This window comes from Hyla sarda, chromosome 1 (assembly GCF_029499605.1).
Source record: "Hyla sarda isolate aHylSar1 chromosome 1, aHylSar1.hap1, whole genome shotgun sequence".
Taxonomy (NCBI): Eukaryota; Metazoa; Chordata; class Amphibia; order Anura; family Hylidae; genus Hyla; species Hyla sarda.
In genome coordinates, this window is record NC_079189.1 from 343120514 (window position 1) to 343144085 (window position 23572).

Consider the following 23572-nt stretch of genomic DNA (forward strand, 5'->3'; position numbering starts at 1 on the left):
GATATGCTTATATTCTATAAGTCCTTGTCAACATGTAATTATTCTTTCCACAGAACAGTTAGTTAATATGGCGAGCAACCAGAGGCCTCCATCAGCACGTCCCATGTCAAGGGCAGGCATTGGTTCCATCCCAAACAGACCTCCAAGTGGCATGCGAGTCCCACCCACGGCAAGTAGGCTTTCTACATCGGTGAGTATATATTGAGAAGCAGTCCTTTTAGGCTGCTTTCACACTATAAAATTAATTTGTTTTAAAGATCCTTTTGATGTTCCGTTATGAAAACCCTGAAAATTGGCCATTAAACGTCCGTTACAAAATCCCATACGTCCGTTAGAAAATCCCATTATAGTCTATGGGATTTTTACATTATCCATTTTAATCCGTTATAGTCCGTTATGAATAACGGACATTATTTTGTGACGGAAGATAGTAACGGGAGAAATAGTGCATGCATTATTTCTTCCGTTCATTCTCCTGTCACAAAATAACGTCTGTTATTAATAACGGACTATAACAGATTAAAACGGAGAAATAGTAGGGGAGAGATGAAAGAGATACAGGAATTTAGGGAGATAGATCATTTTAAAGATATTAATCCTACTGGAAAGAGACAGAGGGAGAGAGGACCAGGAGAGGAGCTTAGATTCCGTCAAGGAAAGAAGAGGCTCAAGGTTAAGTGAAAAATAGTCAGTTAACAGAGTAGAGACCTGCACCCCCAGGTAACGAAACTCATCCACAACTTGCAATGACACCGGAAGAACAAGCGGGAGAACTGATCCTCTAGTGAGCGACAATACGCTGCTTATTCTTAAAGAGAATGGTCCAGAAAATATCCAGTGAGCAGCAGTTGTGTGGATGAAAATTGCCTTGTTGATGTCACAGGTCAAAGGAGAATGGACAGACATGTTCAAAATGACGGAAAGGCAACAGCAACTTAAATGGCCACCTGTTACAACCATATGTATGCAGAACACCATCTCTGAAAGAACAACACCTCCAACCTTGCAGATGGGCTAAAGCAGCAAAAGACCACTCCGGGTGCCACTCCTGTCAGCTAAGAACAAGAAACTGAGGCTACAATTGGCACAGGCTCACCAAAATTGGACAATGGAAGAATGTTGCCTGGTCTGATAAGTCTCAATGGCAGGGTCAGAATTTTGTGTAACAAACATGGTTGCATCCTGCCTTATGCCAATGGATAAGGCTGGTGGTGTTAGTGGAATGGTGTGGGGAACATTTTCATGGCACGCTTTGGCCCCTTAGTGCTAATTCAGCATCATTTTAACATCACATCCTAAGTATTGTCGCAGACCATGTCCATCCCTTTATGACCACAATGTACCCATCTTCTGATGACTACCTCCAGTAGGATAATGCACCATGTCACTAAGCTCACATCATCTCAACTGGTTTCTTGAACACGACAATGAGTTTACTGTACTACAATGGCCTCCACAATAACCAGATCTCAATGCAGTAGAACTTTTTTGTGATGTGGTAGAATGGACGACTTGCATCATGGATGTGCAGCTAACAAATCTGCAGCAACTACATGCTATTTGCCATCATGGTCATATGGACCAAAATCTCTTGAGAAATGTTAACAGCACCTTGTAGAAAGTATTAAGATTTCACCATCATGTACATGAAGTGATTGTGGCTTGCTCTTAATTGTTTGCATTTAAATCTGATTTAATCCTGGGTTTCTCCAAAGTTTTTGGCGTTCAAGACCATCAGAGCTGCTGCATTGGGTCAGCCCCTTAAGTTTTATATAGTATAACAAAGGTATACTCTATATTCCCCCTCAATTTATCTCTATGGGAGAGCTGGAGATACCGTGTTCGGGTATTTCGGGCTCTCCTATAGAGATGCATGGAGGGGGCATGTCGGCCACAGCTTCGTACAATGGTTAACACTCTGCATTCATGTAGAGAGACGGGGTGCCGGGTGGAAGATCTCAGATGGGGGATAGGCTTTTTGATGCTGGACTACCTCATTAATCAGATTTATCTTCCCTTCTAACCTATACCTTCCAATACCATACACATATATTCCTCATTCTTAGTTTCAAAACCCTACAGTCTGCAGTAAGGTGGATTGACTGTACATTGGCCTTTTCCTTTTGCACACTTTCTGTTAGTTTTATTGGTCTGTGCTTGCATCAAGATTTCATTGTATATTTTTATGTTCACTGTTAATCTCTAAGTGGCAGTGTCTGTAATTTAGTACTGAACTATGTGGTGCTGTGTCCCTCCAAAATAGTTAAGAGAATGTTTGTTTGTTTTTATTTTTCAGAAAGTAGTAATTCTTATTCTGTCCCTTTCAGATGCCACCTGGTACTGCCAGGCCTGGGACGCGTGGTGGGCCCCCTGCAGCAGGTGGAGTTCTCTCAGCTCAAATAAAAGTAGCTGACAGGCCAGTCACTCAGCAAGGTCTTAGTGGAATGAAAACCGGAATGAAAGGTAAAAACTAAAGATGAATTCTTAAAAAATAAAAATAAATAAATAAATAAAAAAAAAATTGCAAAACAGCTTTTTTAAATAGATGAATATGTTTATAATTGTAGCAATTTTCAGAGTAATGTAACAAATGCAAATAGGTAAAAGACCTAAAATAAAATCTAATCTATGTTCATATAGTAAAGTGGACTGAGTTTAAGAAATACACCAGCTTACCATTCAGTTCAATGGACTGAACATTGTCTACTGCAGCAAATTGTTATTTTGTGGAACACTGAAGCATTGGAGGCTGTTCTTTTTTTGAGTTCTGCAAGAAATAACTGTATGCTCAGAAATGAGCAATTGTAGTCTGTAATAGACTACATTCAGTCCTTTTAACCCAAAAGGCCCGGTGGGGATAAGTTGCAGTATACATTGTTAAACCGACATATACCCCCAATATTGGGTAATAGATTAAAGAGGTTGTCCGGGAGTAAACAAAAAATGGCCAATGGTAAAACAAAATACACACACACAGTACTTGTCTATCCAGCACCAATAATATGTTGTTCCCCCCGTGGTCTTTGTTAACCTTCCACGAGTCAATCACTGGTCGTTCTGTTTATATTAGCATTACCTCCAGTGAAATTAATTTATTGACTATAAAGTTACATGGTGAGAAAAGAAATCATAAAACATTTGTCATTACTTTTCAGGTCCACAAAGGCAGATTATGGACAAATCTTACTTTCTTGGACTACTTAGGTATGTTAAGGATATTTTTTTCAGGATTTTAATTTCTTAAAGTTTGCAGGGGTATTTAGGACAAATTAGGTATTTAGGCAAATTATTAGCTTTTCCTTTATAATCTTGGCAATGTTACTCAGCAGGGATGCGCACACGTTCCTGCGTTTACATGTTTGTAGACTATTAGGGATCTGGATCATTTCAAATACAACATGTTCAGATGACCAATCAGACTAAACTCTCTCTAGAGACACTGGAGGACATTTATCATTGGCTTTACACCATTTTGTTTGCGCAATTCTCGGTAGAACATCTTTCAAAGTTGTCTGGTTTGGTGCACCGTACACCACTTTTTGCAGTGGAGCTGTATTTATTATTTGTGCATAAAAAAAATAAATATGTATTTGCGCAAAGTCTACTTTTTTGCACAAGCGTACATTACCTAATAGGACACCTACCAAAGTGTCAGATGCCAAAGCACAAAGCTTAATCCAATCTCGCAGTTCACTGGTTTCTATAATTGCACAAAATGTATCAAGTCCTTTGCACCTTTTTAGTATTTTTTGTGCAAATAAAATCTATACTACCTTACACTAACATTGATAAATGTCCCCCACTGAGTACAATGCTTCTCAAGGGGGAAAAGGATAAGTGAGCAGTATTTAGCAGCCATAATGCAGTGCAAAAAAGGGATTTTTGTCTTACCGTAAAATCCTTTTCTCTGAGGATCCATTGGGGGACACAGACCTTGGGTATATGCTGTTGTTGCTAGGAGACTTGACACTAAGGAAACCAAAAAATTTGGCTCCTCCCAGCAGGATATACCCGCCTACAGAGCCTGAGGTAATCAGTTTAGTCCCCAAGCAGTAGGAGATGACCAAGAGGCAGAAAACCAAGACCAGTTCGAGGTAACCAGAACAAAAAAATTAACTGAACACACCCTCGGACAGGTAATCAAAACCGGGACACCAAAGAAAGGGCGGGAGCTGTGTCCCCCAATGGATCCTCCGAGAAAAGGATTTTACGGTAAGACAAAAATCCCTTTTTCTCTATCGGCTCCATACCAAAGCCGTCGCTAGGGTGGGCACAGAAAACAATCAAGGGGCAGGCTGGGCCACCGCCCCCTGCAACTCCTTACGGCCCAGACTAGCATCAGCGGATGCAAAGGTATGAACCTGGTTGAATTTAGTAAAAGTGTGCAAGGACGACCAGGTAGCCAGCCGCCTTACAGACTTGAGAGGCTGAAGCTCTGTTATGGAGAGCCCAGGAAGCTCCGACAGAACGCGTGGAGTGAGCTAAAACCCTGAAAGGAGGGGTCTTCCCCCTGCAACGGTAAGCTTCTGAAATGGCAGACCTGATCCATCCCGAAATGGTTGCCTTGGAAGCAGGTAAACCCTTACGGTGACCGTCCGTAAGAACAAAAAAGGAATCACATTGACAAAAAGAAGACGTAACAGAGAGGTAGGTACGCACCGCACGTACCACATAAAGTTTATGAAGCAAACGCTCCCCGGAATGAGATTGAGCGGGACAAAAGGAGGGGAGGACATTATCCTCATTAAGGTGGGAGGCAGAAACCACCTTAGGTAAAAAAGAAGGAACCGGCCGAAAATCATCTTTGTCCTGATGGACAATTAGAAAGGGAGAGCGGCAAGAAAGAGCAGCCAACTCCGAAACCCGTCTGATGGAGGTAATTGCCACAAGGAACGCCACCTTCCAGGAAAGGAGACGAAGGGAAACTTCCCTGCAGGGTTCAAAGGGCGCGCCCTGTAGTGCGCCAAGGACCAAATTCAGATCCCAAGGAGGTGTAGGAGACCTGTAAGGAGGAGCCACGTGGGCCACTCCTTGAAGGAAGGTCCGAACATGACAATCAGATGCCAAAGGGGAGTTGGAAAAGAATGGAAATGGCCGAAACTTGACCCTTTAAAGAGCTGAGAGCTAATTGCTGTTCCAGCCCTGACTGCAAAAATGAAAGGAGTCGGGAGAAGGGAGAACACCACTGGAGAAAGAGATTGAGATTCACACCATGAAAATAAGACCGGCAGGTACAGTGGTATATCTTCGCGGAAGAGGGCTTGCGCGCCTTGAGCATGGTGCGAATCACCTGTGTTGAGAAGCCACGGGCCCTTAGTACCTGCTTAGAGGGAGGAACAGTTCTGGTCTCGGACATGGATAAAATAAGGTAATCTCACCAGCGTCCGTGTCCCCCACCAGACAGCTGCTGTGAGGAGAGGAACGAGAAAAAGAGAGAGAAAAAGGCAGGGGCAGCCGGATCAATCAAAAGAGAGGGGCCGGATTAGACTGGGGCACCCTGATTGGCTCATAGTCCCCTGCACAGCTCCCATTGGCTGAAGAGATTCGCGCTGCTGAAACCCTGGGGCGCGAACCCCGCCGGGGAAGGAAGATGCCGGCTTGTAATCGTGCCCGCTCCAATTCCACGAAGCATATGTGAGTGCAGGGGAACGGGAGCAGGCTAAAGTGCCGGCAGCAGCGAGCCGCTGTGAAAGTAAACTGCGCGTCGGCACACGACACGGCCGGAGCACAGAAGAAAAGGCCGGAATGAGAAGGCAGCAACTGCTGAAGAAAGAAAAGACCACAAACTAGATATAATAAAAAGGAGTGGGAGCAAAACAGGGGGTCTCCAGAGGTTGCAAGCCCACGACACCTGAAAGAAAAGGGGGGGGGGGGGGTACTCACCTTAATCTGAAGAACTCACCTAATGAAATCTTCAGTCATGAAGTCTTCAGCCAGCTTTTGTCACCTGCATCATGCCGGGCTTGAAAAGCTAGACGAGCAGGGAAAGGTGGGGGACCCGGACCCATGAGCTACAACCCCAGGCGCTGGCCGTTGGCGAGAGGGGGTTGACAGTACATCCACGATGTCTGTGCCCCCAAATGGGGAAACAGTGAACGCTATGTTCCTGAGTTCCCACCTGAAAACAGGAAAATAAAAGGGAATATGAAAAACTAAACGTCCCTATTCTGGAAAAATAAAAAATGTTAGACCAAGTCTGGGGAAAACCCCAGACTAGTGTCCATCTCCTGCAGACACTAAGCTAAAACTGATTACCTCAGGCTCTGTAGGCAGGTATATCCTGCTGGGAGGAGCCGACTTTTTTGGTTTCCTTAGTGTCAAGTCTCCTAGCAACAACAGTATACACCCAAGGTCTGTGTCCCCCAATGGAGCTGATAGAGAAATGTGGTTCTATTTTGTGACCTTATTACTAGCTAAAATGTACATGCATGAGGCCTTATACTTAGTTCCTGCAGTGCTTGTGATAGCTTGGATAGCTAAGTGGAGCAAAGTAATTACATGCACCCTTTGCTAGAGGTTTATTATAGGGGTTTGCTCCTACTCTGGACAGTTCCTGACACAGACAGAGGTGTCAGCAAAGAGCAGTGTGGTCAGACAGAAAGGAAATTCAAAAAGAAAATAACTTCCTCTGGAGCATACAGCAGCTGATAAGTACTGGAAGGATTAAGATTTTTACATAGAAGTCATTTGCAAATCTGTTAAACTTTCTGGCACCAGTTTATTACATTTTTTTTTTTTTTTCCTGTTTTCAGTTGTTTTAACCTGAAAACAGGTAGTAGGACATTGATTTCCAGGGGCCCAGTATTTGTTTTTATGAAAAGGGACTGTAGGCCAAAAAAAGTTTGAGAACCTCTGCATTAGATCAGAGAAGTACTCCCTTTTTTTCTTGTATCATGCACACTCATCTTCACTCTTCTGACTGTGCTATAAGTTCCATTCCAACACTGCTGCATTTAAGTATTTCATTACGGTAACTGGGTCATGTGATCACCCTGACCCACAGAAAAAGTCTGTCCTGTACCAGCTCACGCTGAACTACAGGATGACATCACATTTATTTATCACAATAAGGGTACATTCACACATACAGGATCCTGTGCAGATTTGATGCGCAGGATTTGTAACTGCAGATTAGAAGCTGTGCTCAGTCATTTAGTTTACATTGAAATCTGCAGCAGAAAATCCTGCGCATCAAATCCTCCCCATCAAATCTGTGTGAACGTACCCTAAATAAATAAATAAATAAAACCTGGAGTGCTTCCCAAAATCCTGTAAGACTCTCTGTGCTATATATTACTAAGCAGTAGACAAAAACACTTCAGGCTTCTTACACAATATGCATTCACTTTCCATGCTATTGGTTGATGTTGATATTATGCACATAGTGCAGGTAAAAGTAGGATCTTTGTATGATCCACTGTCTCAAAAGTCTGCATCAAATGGCCCAACTTTTTTTTAATAGCTCTTATTAAATATAAGTAAATAGCTATGGAGCAAGGGGAAAAACTAGATAACTATGTAAATGTCATACACTTGTACAACATGTATTTATTTTTTTTATCTTCAGGGGAAAAATCAATGAACTTACCGCAGAAGTTACAAAACTTAACAAAGAGATTGATACATATAATCAGGAGAACTCTGTGTATCTGTCCTATGAGAAAAGGCAAGTCATGTTTTATACAGTTGCTCTATGGGGAATGTTTTGCATATCCTAAATTCTATAAAACAAAATAGAAAATGTGATACCACTTCCTAATACACAAAGCTTGCATTTAAAGTACCACTATTGCATTATATAACAAAGTACCATCACTGAGCACCATTTCTTAATTCTCTAAAACAGAGTATGGCCTCATGTGTCATAAATGTTATCATTTACCAGCCTAAAATGTGATAGTTATAGCTCATCTAGAATTGCGACCTACATGCACAAGAGGATGGAAATTGACTCCTAAGTGGCCAGGGAATGGAAGACAGCCTAGAATACATGTTAGCAATGTTGGGGACCCCTGCGATCTCCGGGCCGACATCCCTGTCATTTGGGTCACGTGCTCTGTACTAGCTGTCACGCCCCCTCCCATAGACATGAATGGAGGGGGCGTGGTGCTTCAGTGTTCCGGACTCCGCAGCTGCAGGCCCGGAGATCGAGGGGGTCCCCAGCGGCGGGACCCCAGCGATCTAACGTCTTATCCCCTATACTTTGTATAGAGGATAAGATGTGTGCGACGGAATACCCCTTTAAGGACTTAGCCCTTCACGCCCCCTCCCATAGACTTTCATTGAGGGGGTGGGGCTTGACATCACAAGGGGGCGGATTCACGAAACTCCGGCCCCGTGGTTGTGACTCTTCAGACACCGAGCGAACATCCTAAGATGTCTTGGGGCCGGAGTACCCCTTTAAGTACCAGGATGCAAGGGCGTACCCATACGCCCTGCATCCTGACCGGGTTAAAGGAGTTATACAGTAGCTAAAAACTTATCCCCTATCCGTATTATAGGGGATAAGTGTCAGATTGCTCGGGGGGGGGTCCACTGGGAACCCCCCCAATCCTCCACTGTGATCTCCTGCCTGGCTCCCCTGCTCTATGAATCATTGAAGTGTGTTGACCAGGGCACAAAGCTGCGGGCTACGTGTATCTCTATGAGCTCTCTCATAGAGATTAATGGAGGGGGCTTGTCAGGGGCAGCTTCGTGCCGTGCTCGACACACTTCATTCACGGATGAACGGAAAAACAATCTTTTTGGGAATAAAGACTAGTAAGATTAAATCTATTCAGCGATGGAGATCTTTTGTCTGCCTTCTGCCCTTGTTATAATCTCACATATAACACACAGACATTTTGTAAAACATCACTGTAGCCTACAGTTATTGGCAAATGGGGTTCATGTGATGTAATTTCACATGGAAATGTCATCACACAAGCAGAAATGGGGCAATTGCGTCTGGAGGGAAGATTTTTTAAGGTAAGTATGTAACTGTATATATAGGCTTTCTAATTTCTGCTCTTTTTTTGTATATACAGTGTAAAAATAATGAAAATATTCTGTTCTAATCTTTCCCCAGAGCTGAAGTGCTTGCTCAGGAAATTAAAGAACAACAAGGACAGCTTGCAGACTACAACATGGTACATCTTACATTTTTATATTTTGTAGTATCAGTTGAAGAGGCCTGTCCAGTAGCCTTTCTTGCTTCCCATAACATTCCTATGAGAGGTTTAAATGATTGAATTATTACCCTGTATTGACAAGTACCTACAGTAATTAAAATATATCATTGTTGATCTTGAAAAGGGAGTAGAGTCTCACTGTTTTGTAAATTTTTTATTATATCTTTTTTTTTTTTTTCTAATGTGACAACACTGAAGAAATGGCACTCTGCTATGATGTAAAGTAGTGAGTGCACAGCCTGTATAACAGTGTGTTAATAACTCAACACACTTCTTAATGCCTTAATCTTGGCAACAAAAATAAGTACACCCTTAAGTGGAAATGTCCAAATTGGACCCAATTAGCCATTTTCCCTCTCTGGTGTCATGTTACTTGTTAGTGTCTCAGGGGTGAATAGGGAGCAGGTGTCTTAAATTTTTTGTTATCGCTCTCACATTCTCTAATACTGGTCACTGGAAGTTCAAAGTGGCATCTCATGGCAAAAAACTCTCTGGAGGATCTGAAAAATAATTGCTATGCTACATAGAAATGGCATAGGCTTTAAAAAGATTGCCAAGACCCTGAAACTGAGCTACAACACGGTGGGCAAGATCATACAGTGGCTTCACACTCAGAACAGGCCTTGCCATTGTCTACCAAAGAAGTTGAGCACACATGCTCAACATAATATCCAGAAGTAGTTTTTGGGAAATGGATGTATGAGTGCTTCCAACATTGCTGCAGAGGTTAAAAGGGTAGGGAGTTAGCCTGTTAGTGCCCAGATCATATGTCGTACACTTCATCCAATTGGTCTGCATGGCTGTTGTCCCAGAAGGAAGCCTCTTCTAAAGACGAAGAAAAGGAAAGCCCGCTAAAGACAAGCAGACTAAGGACATGGATTGTTTGAACTGTGTCATGTGGTCCGAAGAGACCTCTTATTTGATTAGATGATGTCATGTGTGTGTGGCGACAACCAGGTGAGGAGTACAAAGACAATTGTATCTTGCCTACAGTCAAGCATGATGAAAGAAGTGTCATGGTTTGGGACTGTATGCCTGCTGCTGGCATTGTGGAGCTCAAGTTCATTGAGGAAACCATGAATGCCAACATGTACTGAAGCAGATCATGATTCCCTCCCTTCAGAGACGGTACCACAAGGCAGTATTCCAACATGATAATGACCCAAACACACATCCCAGACGACCACTGCTGAGGGTAAAGGTGATGGACTGGCCAAGCATGTATCCAGACCTAAATCCTATTGACCATCTGTGGGCTATCCTCAAACAGAAGGTGGGGAACACAAGGTCTCTAATATCCACCAGCTCTGAGATGTCGTCATGGAGTAGTGGAATAGGACTCCAGTGCCAAGCTGTGAAGCTCTGGTCAACTCCATATCTGAAAGGCTTAAAGCCGTGATGGTGGCCACATTAAATATTGACACTTTGAGGGAAATGTACCAAAACTTGTGTAGAGGAAGAGTTGTGCAGTTGCTCATACCAACCAATTTGATGGCTTCTTACAGTTTTCACAGGCCTCTTTAAAAATGAAAGAATCAATCTGGTTGGTTGCTATGGGCAACTGCACTACTCTTCCTCTAGGTTTTAATAAATCTCCCCCTTTGTGCCCAGTTTGGACATTTTCACTGACGGGTGTACTCACTTTTGCTGCCATTTAGACATTAATGGCTGTGAGTTGAGTTATTTTAAGGGGAGAGCAACATTAAACACTGGATCTGTTCACACTGCTGTTTGGTGGCTCTGTTGTGGGGGCTGTGTTCAGTAATGTCCCTTTTGACAGCAAGAAGAGCATAGCATGCGCCACTGTTCTTGCTCCTCAAAATGCTAAAACAGTCCCCAACAGACCCCAATTCATGGCTTTCATTGTGAATGAAAGTGATAGTGCAACTGTGAACATAGCCATACAAAGTTGCTGACAAGTTATTACAGAAGTGGAGCTGCTAAGCTTTAATGCTACTTTTGTAAATAAGTCTTCCGCAACAAAACTGGCAACATACAGCCTGGGAACCATATGTCTCCTCTAGGTACTTGCACAGCTTCTCATTCCCTGGTTCCATTTGTCTTTGTACTGACATTTCTTTTAAGGCATCATCAGTGGAAGTTTTTCCATTATATAAATTCATTGACAAACTCTACTAACTTACTTGGTGTTATCTGGGTTCTGTATACCCCTGAAGACAAGTGGCTGTGCATACATAAGGTTGTTCTCATAGGACAATCCTTTCACTATAATATGATTGATTGTTTAAACCACATTGGTTCATATTAGAGAAGCGTATCCTGTTGGCTATAATAGATCTTTTGTTCATTTTTCAGTTGGTAGACAAGCTGAATACTAACACTGACATGGAAGAAGTACTTAATGACTATAACATGGTAAGTGTTATAAAAGAAACAGAAGTCCCAGTAATGCCTCTACTGGCATCACTAAATGTGTTGAAATCAGCCTTAAACATATTCTTACACATGACACTGAATTAACTTGAGGTTGGAGATAGACTCTGAGCAGCTCAGTATAAAAGGTGAAATACATGTGAAAAGGTTTTCGAAACCTCTTGTTTTGTACTTCTTGAAACACTCGTACTCTTGAGCAGCTCCTAATTTCATTGTGCAGCTATTTCACAAGAGATGGCTGTTTATCGTACAGCTTAGGCCGTATTCTCTGTAAACAATTGGTCTACTCACCAATACTGTATGTATGGATAAATGATAGTGATGCCCATAGCACTGGTCTGTCTCTGCCACAACAATTCGTCAGTAATCTGCAGATATATTATGTTTTGTGAACATGTTTGACATATACATAATGGCCCAGATTTATCAAACTGTGTGAGAGAAAAAGTGGAGAGATTTTCCCACAGCAACCAATCACAGCTCAGGTTTCGCTTTACCAGAGCTCGTTACCTGAGCTGTGATTGGTTGCAGGGAGAAAATCTCTCCACTTTTTCTCTCACACAGTTTGATAAATTTGGGCCGATGTGAATACCATTGTGGCCAACGAATGCCACTGTATGTAGGTATATGTAAGAGAAAACTCCCGACATACAACTCCACTGTATAACCCAAATGAGAACCAAACAGAGTCTAATTTATATGACAACTTTAGTCTGTTGAGAAATTTGTTTCTGCTACTTCAATATTTTATAGGAAGGTGTATGTATAAGCACTTGGGCTGCAACGGTTAATTGATGTTAACGATTAAAATCGATACCGGAAATCATTGTCAACGATTTCCATTATTCATTCGTCAGTAGTTAGGGGAGGTGCCTATCACTCAATGGCCACTACTGGCCGGCATATGCTGCTTACCTGAATACCCTGGCCTGGAGACCCTGGTCTGGAGTGCAGTGTGGAAGCCAGTGCCAGCATCATCAGTGAGCACCGCTTCCTGTCACAAGAAGCCTTCGCTCCTAACACCTGCCAAAAGATCTGTTCTACATCCTTTCTGCAGTGTCCTGAAGCAGGGAGGACAGCCAAGGTCTGTGAACCACTTATCCTTCCCTTCAGTGAGGATCTGCATCATAGGTCCGGTCCCCTCTTCCCCCCCCCCCCCTGTAAACCCTTCAGGTGCGGTCCCCTCTCTTTCTTTTCCCTTGACTGCAGTCCTCTTCCTGAGTTGCAGTGTGATGCTTGGAGCCAGAGTCATGTTGGGACCCAGAGTGTCATACTGCTACTCATGCAATCCCTGGCCGCAGTGATGCCTGGTTCGGCTAGTGATTGGCTGGGCAGCAGTATGACACAATGGGCCAAGACATCACTCTGGGCCCAAGCATCAGACTGCAGCTCTGCAAGAGGATCGCAGCCAGGGACCGGAGCAGGACACCGGAGGCACCGCAGTAGTGCTGGAGGGGAGTAGAGTAGAAAAACCCTCCCACCAAATAACCCCTTTTTTATGCTTTTTTGGTCCCCTAAAGCCGTTTTTTTTAAATCTGACGAATCGAACAAATAATTGGCTTACTGATCGATTATGAAAAGTTAGTTGCCGCCCTAGTAAGCAAGCATGGCTTTCCTCTTTAACAAGTGGTTCCCAAGATTTGAAATTTGTCATACATTAAATTTTATTGAACTTCTTGTTAAATGGAATCTGTTAGCACGTTAGATCTCCTAAACCACCACTTTGCTGTTATACGTATCCTATAGAAATAGGTTTCTAAAGATGCTTCTGTATAAACTGGCTGTTGTTGCATACAGAATAAAATAAAGATATAAAGTAGTGTGCGCTGTGTGGTAATTATTGGTGAGGAGCCATTTGGGCGGTCCCATCCTCCTCAGCAGTCATACAGTTGGTCTTTACGAGCCAACTCCAGCACATGCTCTGTGAAGCAAGGTTTCATTTGTTTCATGTGTTTTTAAACATGTTTAATAACTCCTTTTTAACAGGAATATTTGCTTTAAGGGTCTATTCACATGGGTGGAATTTCTGCACCAATTCCGTTTCCTTGGGTGGTTTCTGGCTCGTGTGGAATTGGTGCGGAATACATGACGAAATTCCGCATGTGGAAATTCAAAAATGTGGAATCCCATAAAAGTCTATTGGGCTTTCATTTAAGGTGAAATTCCGCAAGCGGAAATTCCGACCGTGTGAATAGACCCTTACTTTCCTAACAATCGTGTTCCTCATGGGGGTTATTTTTTGTTTTTATAGCTAAAAGCACAGAATGATCGGGAGGCCCAGAGCATAGATGTGATTTTTACAGAGAGGCAATCGTAAGTAGTTGCTTTGTTTTGGCTTTAGTGTGAATTTATCAGTGAAGAATTAAAGAGGTTGAATCATTTTTACCAACTCTGTAAAAAAAAAAATCCTGATCCTCGGCGACACCTTTAACTCATATCTCTATATATTGTTTGTAAAATGTATTGTCAGAATAATTCATAATGCCAATTTTTACATAAATATTTTCCTTTGTAATTTTATTATAATAATTTTAAAAAGTTTTTTTTTTTTTTTACAATATATATAGTTACAACTAATTAGATTTTTGATTCAAAAAGTTCAAGTAGAATATATTTTAGGAATACCACTGTGAAAGTCACGAGAGGGTTTTTTTTCATAAAGTGTGATAATTAAAAATGAAGGTAATTTGTGGCTGTGGAGCGCAGTTGGGGAAAAAGGAGACGTGACTAGTTGTGTTTGAAAAAAAACTACTTTAATAGGATAAAGATACATATAACACTACCCTCAGACTGTTGTGTGAGGGCTACTTTCTGGCAAAACATATATTTTTTTGTTATTTGGATTAATATTTAGGAAATATTGTACCTTTATTGTATCTAAATGATTTATGACTTAAACCTAACATGTATGAGATATGATGATGATAAAGTATCCTATGAATTAAAGACTTTATCTGACATTAACTTGAAGCTCCTACTATTGCTGCAAATAAATAATTTGGTGTATTTTTAAAGGGGTATTCCCCTACAGATGTCACTCCATTCATGTTTTTAAAGGGAAATTCCCCTAGAGACATCACACCACGCCCCTCCATTCATGTTTATGTGAGTGGGCGTGACAGCCGTCACGCCCCCTCCCATAGCCATGAATGGAGGGGTGTGGCGTGATGTCACCAGGGGGTGTGGCCGTAATGTCACATCCCCTTCTCGGAGGCAGCGCCCGGCACAGAATGCTGGGGGCTGCACAGAGATCACGGGGGTTCCCAGCGGCGGGACTACTGCCATCATATATCACTTGGATAGGGGATAAGATGTATAAAGCCAGAATACCCCTTTAAAGGAAAAAAACAATCCTATAGTATAGTACCTGAATATGTGCTATTGTACGGTATGGTTTCTGCATTCATCAGTGCCTGGTATCTCCTAAACACATTTCTTTTTCCTACAACAAGAATTGTCCGCTTTTATTTTTATTCCCATTACTGGAACCATTTAGCGGATGCTCTTTGCTGTTAGAGGGAACTTTTACCTACCAGTTTACTTTGTAAAGACCAACAAAATGATTTCCATAATTCAGTCAATACAGAGCCTGTATTTTTGCATAGGAAAGTGCAGTAGACTTTTCTCAAACGGAAAGAGGTAGGAAGTAGTCTTGTTGACAGTCCCTGCTGTTCACTATAAAGATTGCTAATAAAGATTTCTATGAATCAGAAATGCGTATTTGGCTGCAGTCTAAAGGTACAGGTTAGATAGTTTGATGGTTGAACAAATGATTGCCTAGCGTACAGTTGTTTTACCTTCACAGCTGTAAAATGTTTTAGTCCACATTGGGCATTACAGTCATTAAGATAGGCCATGTGTGTTTAATGGCCTCTTACAAAGGACAAACATTCTTTTCCGGTAACATTCTTTCAAGGTAAAAACATAGGAGAGAAATGGAGAAATGTAGAGCTTTGGACATATATGGCAGGTCCTCTTTAACCCCAACCATGGGAAGTGACGAAACATATGACAAAGTATTTCTTCTTTTGTATTCTACAAGGACCAGCCTCTGGTATTTTAGAGGGGTTTATGCGATTTATTTATACATTATTTAATTTCCTAAAAAAGGAAATTAAAATCTGTCTTTGAAGGCCTAATTTAACTCCGTTATATCATGTTCATCTATGTACTTGTCTTCTATAAATCCATCTTCTTCTGGCACAAAAGAGTGTGTTTGCTCAAAGACCACAACAGTGTCATCCTCTTGGTTTTTGTCATTGGTGCACATGTCAAAGTCCACATTGAACTCCTCCTCAAACATGTAAGGTTCTTCTTCTTTGAGGCGATGGTGATTGTAGCTGAGAATGTAGTCATACCATCTTGGGAACTTGACTGCAGCTAGTATTAGCAATGAGGTGACAAGCCCAACAACTATTACTCCAACCAGGAATGTCCAGCTGTTCCCTATTGATGAGAAAATAGTAAACCTTAGATCAAAAAATTTACACAGCAATACATGATTTACAAGTATCCATGAGCGCAGTCAAAAGTAGAGTAAAAAAAAAACCTAAAAGGCATATTTGTCAGCATAGTGATAGCCACTCTATATAGTAGATATCTGGCTCATAGACTCATTTGCCATCGGTATCTTTAGTAAGACACCCCCTTCAAATAATACCTGTGACCATTCCCCCCAAAATGAGATTGCATTATTATTAAATAGCTCACATTGTCCTGATTTACACACCTTTTTAGGGCTCTTTCACACTGCGGACATTCAGCTGGCAGAGTTCCGGCAGCAGAATGTCTGCTTGCAACGGGCATCGGCATCTCATAGACAGCAATGCAGTGCTGCGTCTCATAAATGGCAATGCAGTTCTTTAGAATTCCGCCCAAACAATAAACATGTTCATACTTTGGGTGGACGTCCATTCGGCCAGCAGAATTCCTGTGTGGTGATTCCACAGTGTGCATAGAGCAGCAGAATCCCATTATAAATAATGGGACTCTGTTGCATGCAGAATGTCTGCAAGGAGGAGACCTGGCACTAGAGCCTTTTGTCAGTGGTGGATCATGTGTTATCCAAAAAGGAGATTACATCCAGCCCGGTATGAGTTTCACAAGATAGCCTTTATTAACAGTCCATACAAGTATGCAGTACAGCAATTGGCACTGGGTTCAGACCCTAAGCATTTCTGAAGTAGACATCACGTCCTTACTCATGGGTGTCACATGACATCCCAGACCAGGCTTTATGGATGTGGAATTGCCAGATGATAAACCACACCTGTGGTGAACACACCTCCTGGCCTCAAGTGCAATGTGACAGACCAGCACAGAGAATTGGTTTGTATTCAGACATGGTTATAACTGGTTCTCAAATGCCACAGAACATAAAAACATATAATAGTCATATAAAACATTTGATTGAAATAAAAACAAAACAACAACACAACAAAACAATAGTGATCATGAGGGAGATTTATTAAAACCTGTGCAGAGGAAAAGTTGGCTTCCCAAATGCAAATGCGTGCATGGGGACAAATATTTTAGTGACTGCACAGAGACCTTACATTCTGCCAGGATTCTACAAAATTAGATAAAATTCTATACTTCCCTAAGAGTGGACATGAGTTTTTTTTATATAATTTTTTTATAGTGCAGGATCAATTTCCTCTTGAGATTTAACCCCTAGACAACGCTTGCTTCACATGTGGTGAGTGTCGGCTACTATCAGTAGCCAGACACTCACCGTTTATGATCAGCAGCGGTGATCCTGCCATGCCCGTCAACAACCCTTTAGACGCTGTGATCAATTCCGATCACGGCATCTAAAGGGGTACTCTGGTGGAAAACATTTTTCAACTGGTGCCAGAAAGTTAAACAGATTTGTAAATTACTTCTGTTAAAAAATATATTTTCCCTTCCAGTATTTATTAGCAGCTGTATGCTACAGAGGAAATTATTTGCATTTGCAATTTTTTTGTCTTGACCACAGTGCTCTCTGCTGACACCTGATTCCCGTATCAGGAACTGTCCAGAGCAGAATAAAATCCCCATAGTAAACCTATCCTGCTCTGGACAGTTCCTGACACGGACAGAGGTGTCAGCAGAGAGCACTGTGGACACGACAAAAAAAGAAATTAAAAAAGAAAAGCATTTCCTCTGTAGCATACAGCTGCTAATAAGTACTGAAAGGATTAAAATTTATAAATAGAAGTCATTTACAAATCTGTTTAATTTTCTGGCACCAGTTCATTGAAAAAAAAAAAAAAATAATAAAGTTTTTCACCGGAGTACCCCTTTTAGATGAGATACAGTCATGGCCGTAAATGTTGGAAATTTACGGCCATGAAGTATTTATCACAGAAAAGGATTGCAGTAACACATGTTTTATATACATGTTTATTCCCTAGTTGTGTATTGGAACTAAACCAAAAAAGGGAGGAAAAAAATCTAATTGGACATAATGTCACACCAAACTCCAAAAATGGTCTGGACAAAATTATTGGCACCCCTTCAAAATTGTGGAAAAATAAGATGCTCCTTTTAAACTCACCTGGGGCAAGTAACAGATGTGGGCAATATAAAAATCACACCTGAAAGCAGATAAAAAGGAGAGAAGTTCACTTAGTTTTTGCATTGTGTGTCTTTGTGTGCCACACTAAGCATGGACAACAGAAAGAGGAGAAGAGAACTGTCTGAGGACTTGAGAACCAAAATTGTGGAAAAATATTAGCAGGACAATGACCCCAAACATATGTCAAAAAGCACCCAGAAATGGATGGCAACAAAGCGCTGGAAAGTTCTGAAGTGGCCAGCAATGAGTCCAGATCTAAACCCCATTGAACACCTGTGGAGAGATCTTAAAATTGCTGTTGGGAAAATAAGAGAGGCCTTGAGCAGTTTGACAAGGAAGAATGGTCCAACATTCCGGCTGAGAGGTGTAAGAAGCTTATTGATGGGTATAGGAAGCGACTGATTTCATTTATTTTTTCCAGGGTGTGCAACCAAATATTAAGTTAAGGGTGCCAATAATTTTGTCCAGCCCATTTTTGTAGTTTGGTGTTACATTATGTCCAGTTTGCTTTTTTTCCTCCCTTTTTTAGTTTAGTTCCAATACACACAAAGGGAATAAACATGTATATAGCAAAACATGTTACTGCAATCCTTTTCTGTGAGAAATACTTCATTTTCTTGAAAAAATTCAGGGGTGCCAATATTTACGGCTATGACTGTATGTGGGTTAGCTCTGGGAGCTCATTGGATCCGATGAGCTAAAATGGAGGCGAAGGGTCCCCTTACCTGCCACCGGATTGACAGATGTTTTAAAGTCCTGTGTATGGTATAAATTAGGGATATCCAGGTACTGGTATTGGGACCGATACTGGACATTTTGCAGATGTCCCCGATACCTAATCCGATACTCACCGGCAGGTATCACGGAGGTGCTGAACTATGCAGCGCGCCCAGCAGCTGAGAGCGCGTCATAGCCAGGACCTGTGGTTAATGCAGAACATCACCGATCTCATACTCTGTCTTAAAAAATTGTATCAGGACATCCCTAGTATAAATAAATATACAAGTATATAAAATACCAAATGCCAAAAATAAATATTTTTGGTCACATAGTATATCATAATTTTTTTTTATTAAAAGTGATCAAAAAGTCCCATGCTGATTGAAAGCTACAGATAACGGCACAAAAAAGAGCCCTCATACAGCCCCATATATGGAAAAATATGCCGTAAGTCATAGAGTTCCGATGAGGACAATTTTAAACATACTCACATACTCATTGGCCCTAATTTACTAAGAGTGGAGTGTAGTTTTCTTTTGTGGGTTTTAATCCTCTACAATTCTCCCCCCCCCCCAGTATTTCCTAATGTTTCCCTGCATTTTGCAGTATTGCCTTCGTTTTGCTTTTTTTTTTTTTTTTTTTTTTACACATGCTCTGATCTGTTGGGTTTTCCTCAGCTCAAATCCACTATGTTTTCTGTGGAAACCTTAGTAAATATGTTGAGTTTTTGGGAAAAGGTCGGTGCCACGCCCACTTTTCAGCAGCCATGCCCACTTTTCCCTGCGGTCACACCCTTTTCCCTTGGATATTTTTTTTCAATTCTGGAGCACATTCTGGCGCAGACAGAATTTCTGTCGCAATGTGCTATAATCTGGCGCACAACCCGACAAAATATGTTTGGGTTTACAATAGTAAATCAGGGCTATTTTGTTAAAAAAAAAAAAAATAATAATATTTTTTTTTTTTTTTTTAAAGTAGTACAATAATAGAAAAACTATATTAATTGGATATTTTTTTTTAAAAGGCATTGACCTACAGAATAAAAGGAACATGTAAAGTGTTAGGTCATCAAGTCAGGAACATGTCAGCTTTACCATAAAGTGCATTGCTTAAAAACGTTTCCCCGAAAAAAAGAGAAAAAAAGTTGCAAAACTGCAGTTTTCTCCCACAAGTAATAATTTTTTTTTGTTTCGCTGTACATTTTATCGCAAATTTAAAGGTGTCATTACAATTGGTCACGCAAAAAAGAAGCCCTTATATGGCTCTGTAGAAGCAAAAATAAAATAGTATGTCTGTTAAAAAGCTAGGAGGAAAAATTCAAACACAATAAAAATTGGGATACTCGTAAGAACAATCGTGCAGCTCACAATTATACACTGGCCGAGATGGATTGGGCAATAAACCTATACCCAAGGTATGATAATTTGACATAAATAAGAAAAAAGAAAGGAGCCCACACCTCAAGGACAGTGATAATAGATATTAAAAATTCTATGTAATTGCATAATAATTTATTGGCTGAGACCGTGCTTCAAATATCAAATGAATAAAATGTATCAAAATATAAAGTGCATATAAATTCCCCTCACAGGGCCCTTGTGAGAGGAATAATCACATCAAAATAACATAACTATAATAAAATTTGTGCAAAAGGAAATAACACCTGCCAAATAGTCCGGCAATGTGACTGATAATCCGGCAATATTGGTTAACTGATAGTCCGGTATTGAACTAATTTATAGTCCAGCAATAGGATATGGTAAAATGGTGAGTTGAATGTCCAGAATTACTGACCAATATGCCACTGATGTAAGAAAGAGAATTATATTACCGACTTTGCTGTGCCGTCTCCTCTTGCTGGTTACTGAAAATGCTGGTTGATCTGTGGGCGCTTGCAAGTGTGGCTGGTCAACCAGCATTTTCACTAACCAGCGAGAGGAGACGGCACAGCGAAGTCGGTAATATAATTCTCTTTCTTACATCAGTGGCATATTGGTCAGTAATTCTGGACATTCAACTCACCATTTTACCATATCCTATTGCTGGACTATAAATCAGTTCAATACCGGACTATCAGTTAACCAATATTGCCGGATTATCAGTCACATTGCCGGACTATTTGGCAGGTGTTACTATTTCATTTTGCACAAATTTTATTATAGTTATGTTATTTTGATGTGATTATTCCTCTCACAAGGGCCCTGTGAGGGGAATTTATATGCACTTTATATTTTGATACATTTTATTCATTTGATATTTGAAGAACGGTCTCAGACAATAAATTATTATGCAATTACATTGAACTTATAATATTTATTATCACTGTCCTTGAGGTGTGGGCTCCTCTTTCTTTTTTCTCATTTATTACAAAATAAAAATTGGCTGTGTCCTTAAGGGGTTAAGCCATTAGGAATGGTAGTGTCTAATTGATACATCCAAAAAGCCTCACAATCTCATAAGTTTTTTGTAGCCACGTTCCCTGGATGAGATGCCACCTTCTCAGTGGCCCATGCTTTTAGGAAGGTTACCTGTTGATCATGGCATTGGATAAAATACCTTGAGGTGTATTGCGAGCTGCAACCCTAGCAGACTTGTTTTATTCTAGTTTTGCGTTTCCTCGTTGTACTACCCACATACATTGTACCCACATCCATTATGGCGAAGCCACGTAGTTGTATTATTTCTTATGCTACCGGCAAATAGAAATAATCACGTAGCTCTCACCATCCTTCAGTTCTGTCATCTTGCTCTCCCTCGCACCCTTCCTCCCTCCCTGCTTCACTCAGCGTTGTTTTCCAGTGTTCTGTACATATGAATATATAATAAAGCAAGGAAGGAATGAAGGATGGTGAGTGCTACGTGATTATTTCTATTTGCCGTCTGCCTATGCTCTACTTGTTTCACACGTATAGCACCCCATACCACAACGCTGGAATTACCGCACTGTTCCATTATAGCTGCAATACATGTGTTGCTGTGCCTAGGCCTGTGGCTTTTACCTGCGATTATTTCTTATGCTGCCAACATGTTACCCAGTGTGCGCCCCTGTCTAGAAACTACCCTTTGACAGAATTGAGAACCAGTTATAACCATGTCTGAAGACAAACCAATTTCCAGTGCTGGTCTTTCACCTTGCATTTGAGACCAGAAGGTGTATTTACAGCTGGTATGGTTTATCATCTGGCAATTGAACATCCATAAAGCCTGGTCTTAAATGTCATGTGACACCCATGAGTAAGGGCATATCTACTTCAGAAATTCTTAGGGTCTAAACCCAGTGCCAAGTGCTGTACTGCATACTTTTATGGAACATTTATTTAACTTATACTGGGCTGGACATCCTCTCTGTTTTGCTATTTGTGTTCGGGCTGGAAATCGAGCCCTGTCCATGCTGAGAAAGGAGTTAGAAGCCGTGAGGTGAGCTGGAGTCATGGTGCCATTGTGCACACCTGTTTGCACTCAGTGTTATCTCTATCCAGCTTAATAATAAAGGTGTGTTTTCTCTTATTGTAATCCTATATTTGATGATAGTAAGGACACTACTAAAAAGAATGATCTCTACAGAACAGAAAGTTTCAGCCTATTATGGGCATCAGTGGCCTAAATGACAACAGGATGACTTCCTTCTTGAAACCCTTAAGGATGCAACCAATTTTCATTTTTGTCATAAGGACAGGTTCGTACTTGCTTGATACGGCTGTATTATGACTTTATGGCTGTGGGTCTGATGACCCAAACCGACAACTGATTATCTAACATGGCAGTCACATAGGCCTTCAATAGGCTCCTGGCTGCTGTGACAATCAACCATGCAGTTGCATTGTGGGAGGGGGGAACAATCAGACACATGACAGGACAAGTACTTGTCATTTAGCTAGCTTACACTCAAAGCTAACACCCCCCAATGTATAGTGCGGGCTCATCTTGTAAACCCACTCCCATACTCCCTGAGTGTGCCCTTTATATAGATACAATAAACCTAGTGTGTGCTAGTGAGCGCTAAGGTGTTAGTACAGATATGGACATAGGTGGGGAAAAAAGTTGGCAAAAATTCTTAATTATAGTCTACCACACTATGATGTTCTGCAAAAAAAATTCAACATAGTCACAAGTAGGTTATGTTCAGTCTGTTAGGGTATGTTTACACTGAGTAATGTGAACAGAATCTTTGCTCGCAGAATTCCGTGATCAGAGATCCCATCAGGCGGAGGACTGCGCGGCATTGCGCCATCACCAGAAATCTCGCGGATTTCTGCGCAAAGAATAAAACATGTTCTTTCTTTGTGCGGGTCAATTTCAGCAGTGGCATTGTCCACCTCTTAAATTCTACAGTGTGTCCACAGAAGACTCATTCACACAAATGGTAATGTTCACAGTGCAAATTTCAGATGCTGTGAACATACCCTTAAAGAGAATTGGCTGCTACTATATATATATATATAATATTGGCATACCATTTTGCCAGTATCTCAATATATACTGGCGACTTGCAGTCCAACCATAAACACTTTCTATAAACAGGTAATTTTCTGGTGACACAGAAATCCCCTTTTAGGGTAAAAGCTCAATAGACCAATTTGCTGTGCAAAAAAAATTCACCGCAAAATACATGGACTTTGGTGTGGATCTGTTGTAGTAATGGCGGACCACAGGTCAGTTTCAGTCAGGAAAATTTTGGCTGTGTGTAAAAAAAATAAATAAAAAAAAAAAAAAATGTAAAAAATAC

At 41.1% G+C, this 23572-nt stretch overlaps 2 protein-coding genes across 6 annotated transcripts in view; one reads left to right on the forward strand and one right to left on the reverse strand.

The window, feature by feature from the left end:
- IFT74 (intraflagellar transport 74) overlaps nucleotides 1-23572 on the forward strand; it is a 118038-nt gene that overhangs the window by 9132 nt on the left and 85334 nt on the right. For all 3 annotated transcript variants that reach the window (XM_056520777.1, XM_056520768.1, XM_056520758.1), the window contains exons 2-8: nucleotides 54-190; nucleotides 2328-2463; nucleotides 3156-3204; nucleotides 7568-7666; nucleotides 9068-9128; nucleotides 11487-11546; nucleotides 13816-13877. In XM_056520777.1, coding sequence (XP_056376752.1) covers nucleotides 68-190; nucleotides 2328-2463; nucleotides 3156-3204; nucleotides 7568-7666; nucleotides 9068-9128; nucleotides 11487-11546; nucleotides 13816-13877 — 590 coding nt within the window. In that variant the 5' untranslated portion in view covers nucleotides 54-67. The remainder of the gene's footprint in view (nucleotides 1-53; nucleotides 191-2327; nucleotides 2464-3155; nucleotides 3205-7567; nucleotides 7667-9067; nucleotides 9129-11486; nucleotides 11547-13815; nucleotides 13878-23572) is intronic.
- The window catches only part of LRRC19 (leucine rich repeat containing 19), a 57619-nt gene continuing 48307 nt past the window's right edge, over nucleotides 14261-23572 (reverse strand). For all 3 annotated transcript variants that reach the window (XM_056520791.1, XM_056520800.1, XM_056520804.1), the window contains one exon: nucleotides 14261-16010. In XM_056520791.1, coding sequence (XP_056376766.1) covers nucleotides 15700-16010 — 311 coding nt within the window. In that variant the 3' untranslated portion in view covers nucleotides 14261-15699. The remainder of the gene's footprint in view (nucleotides 16011-23572) is intronic.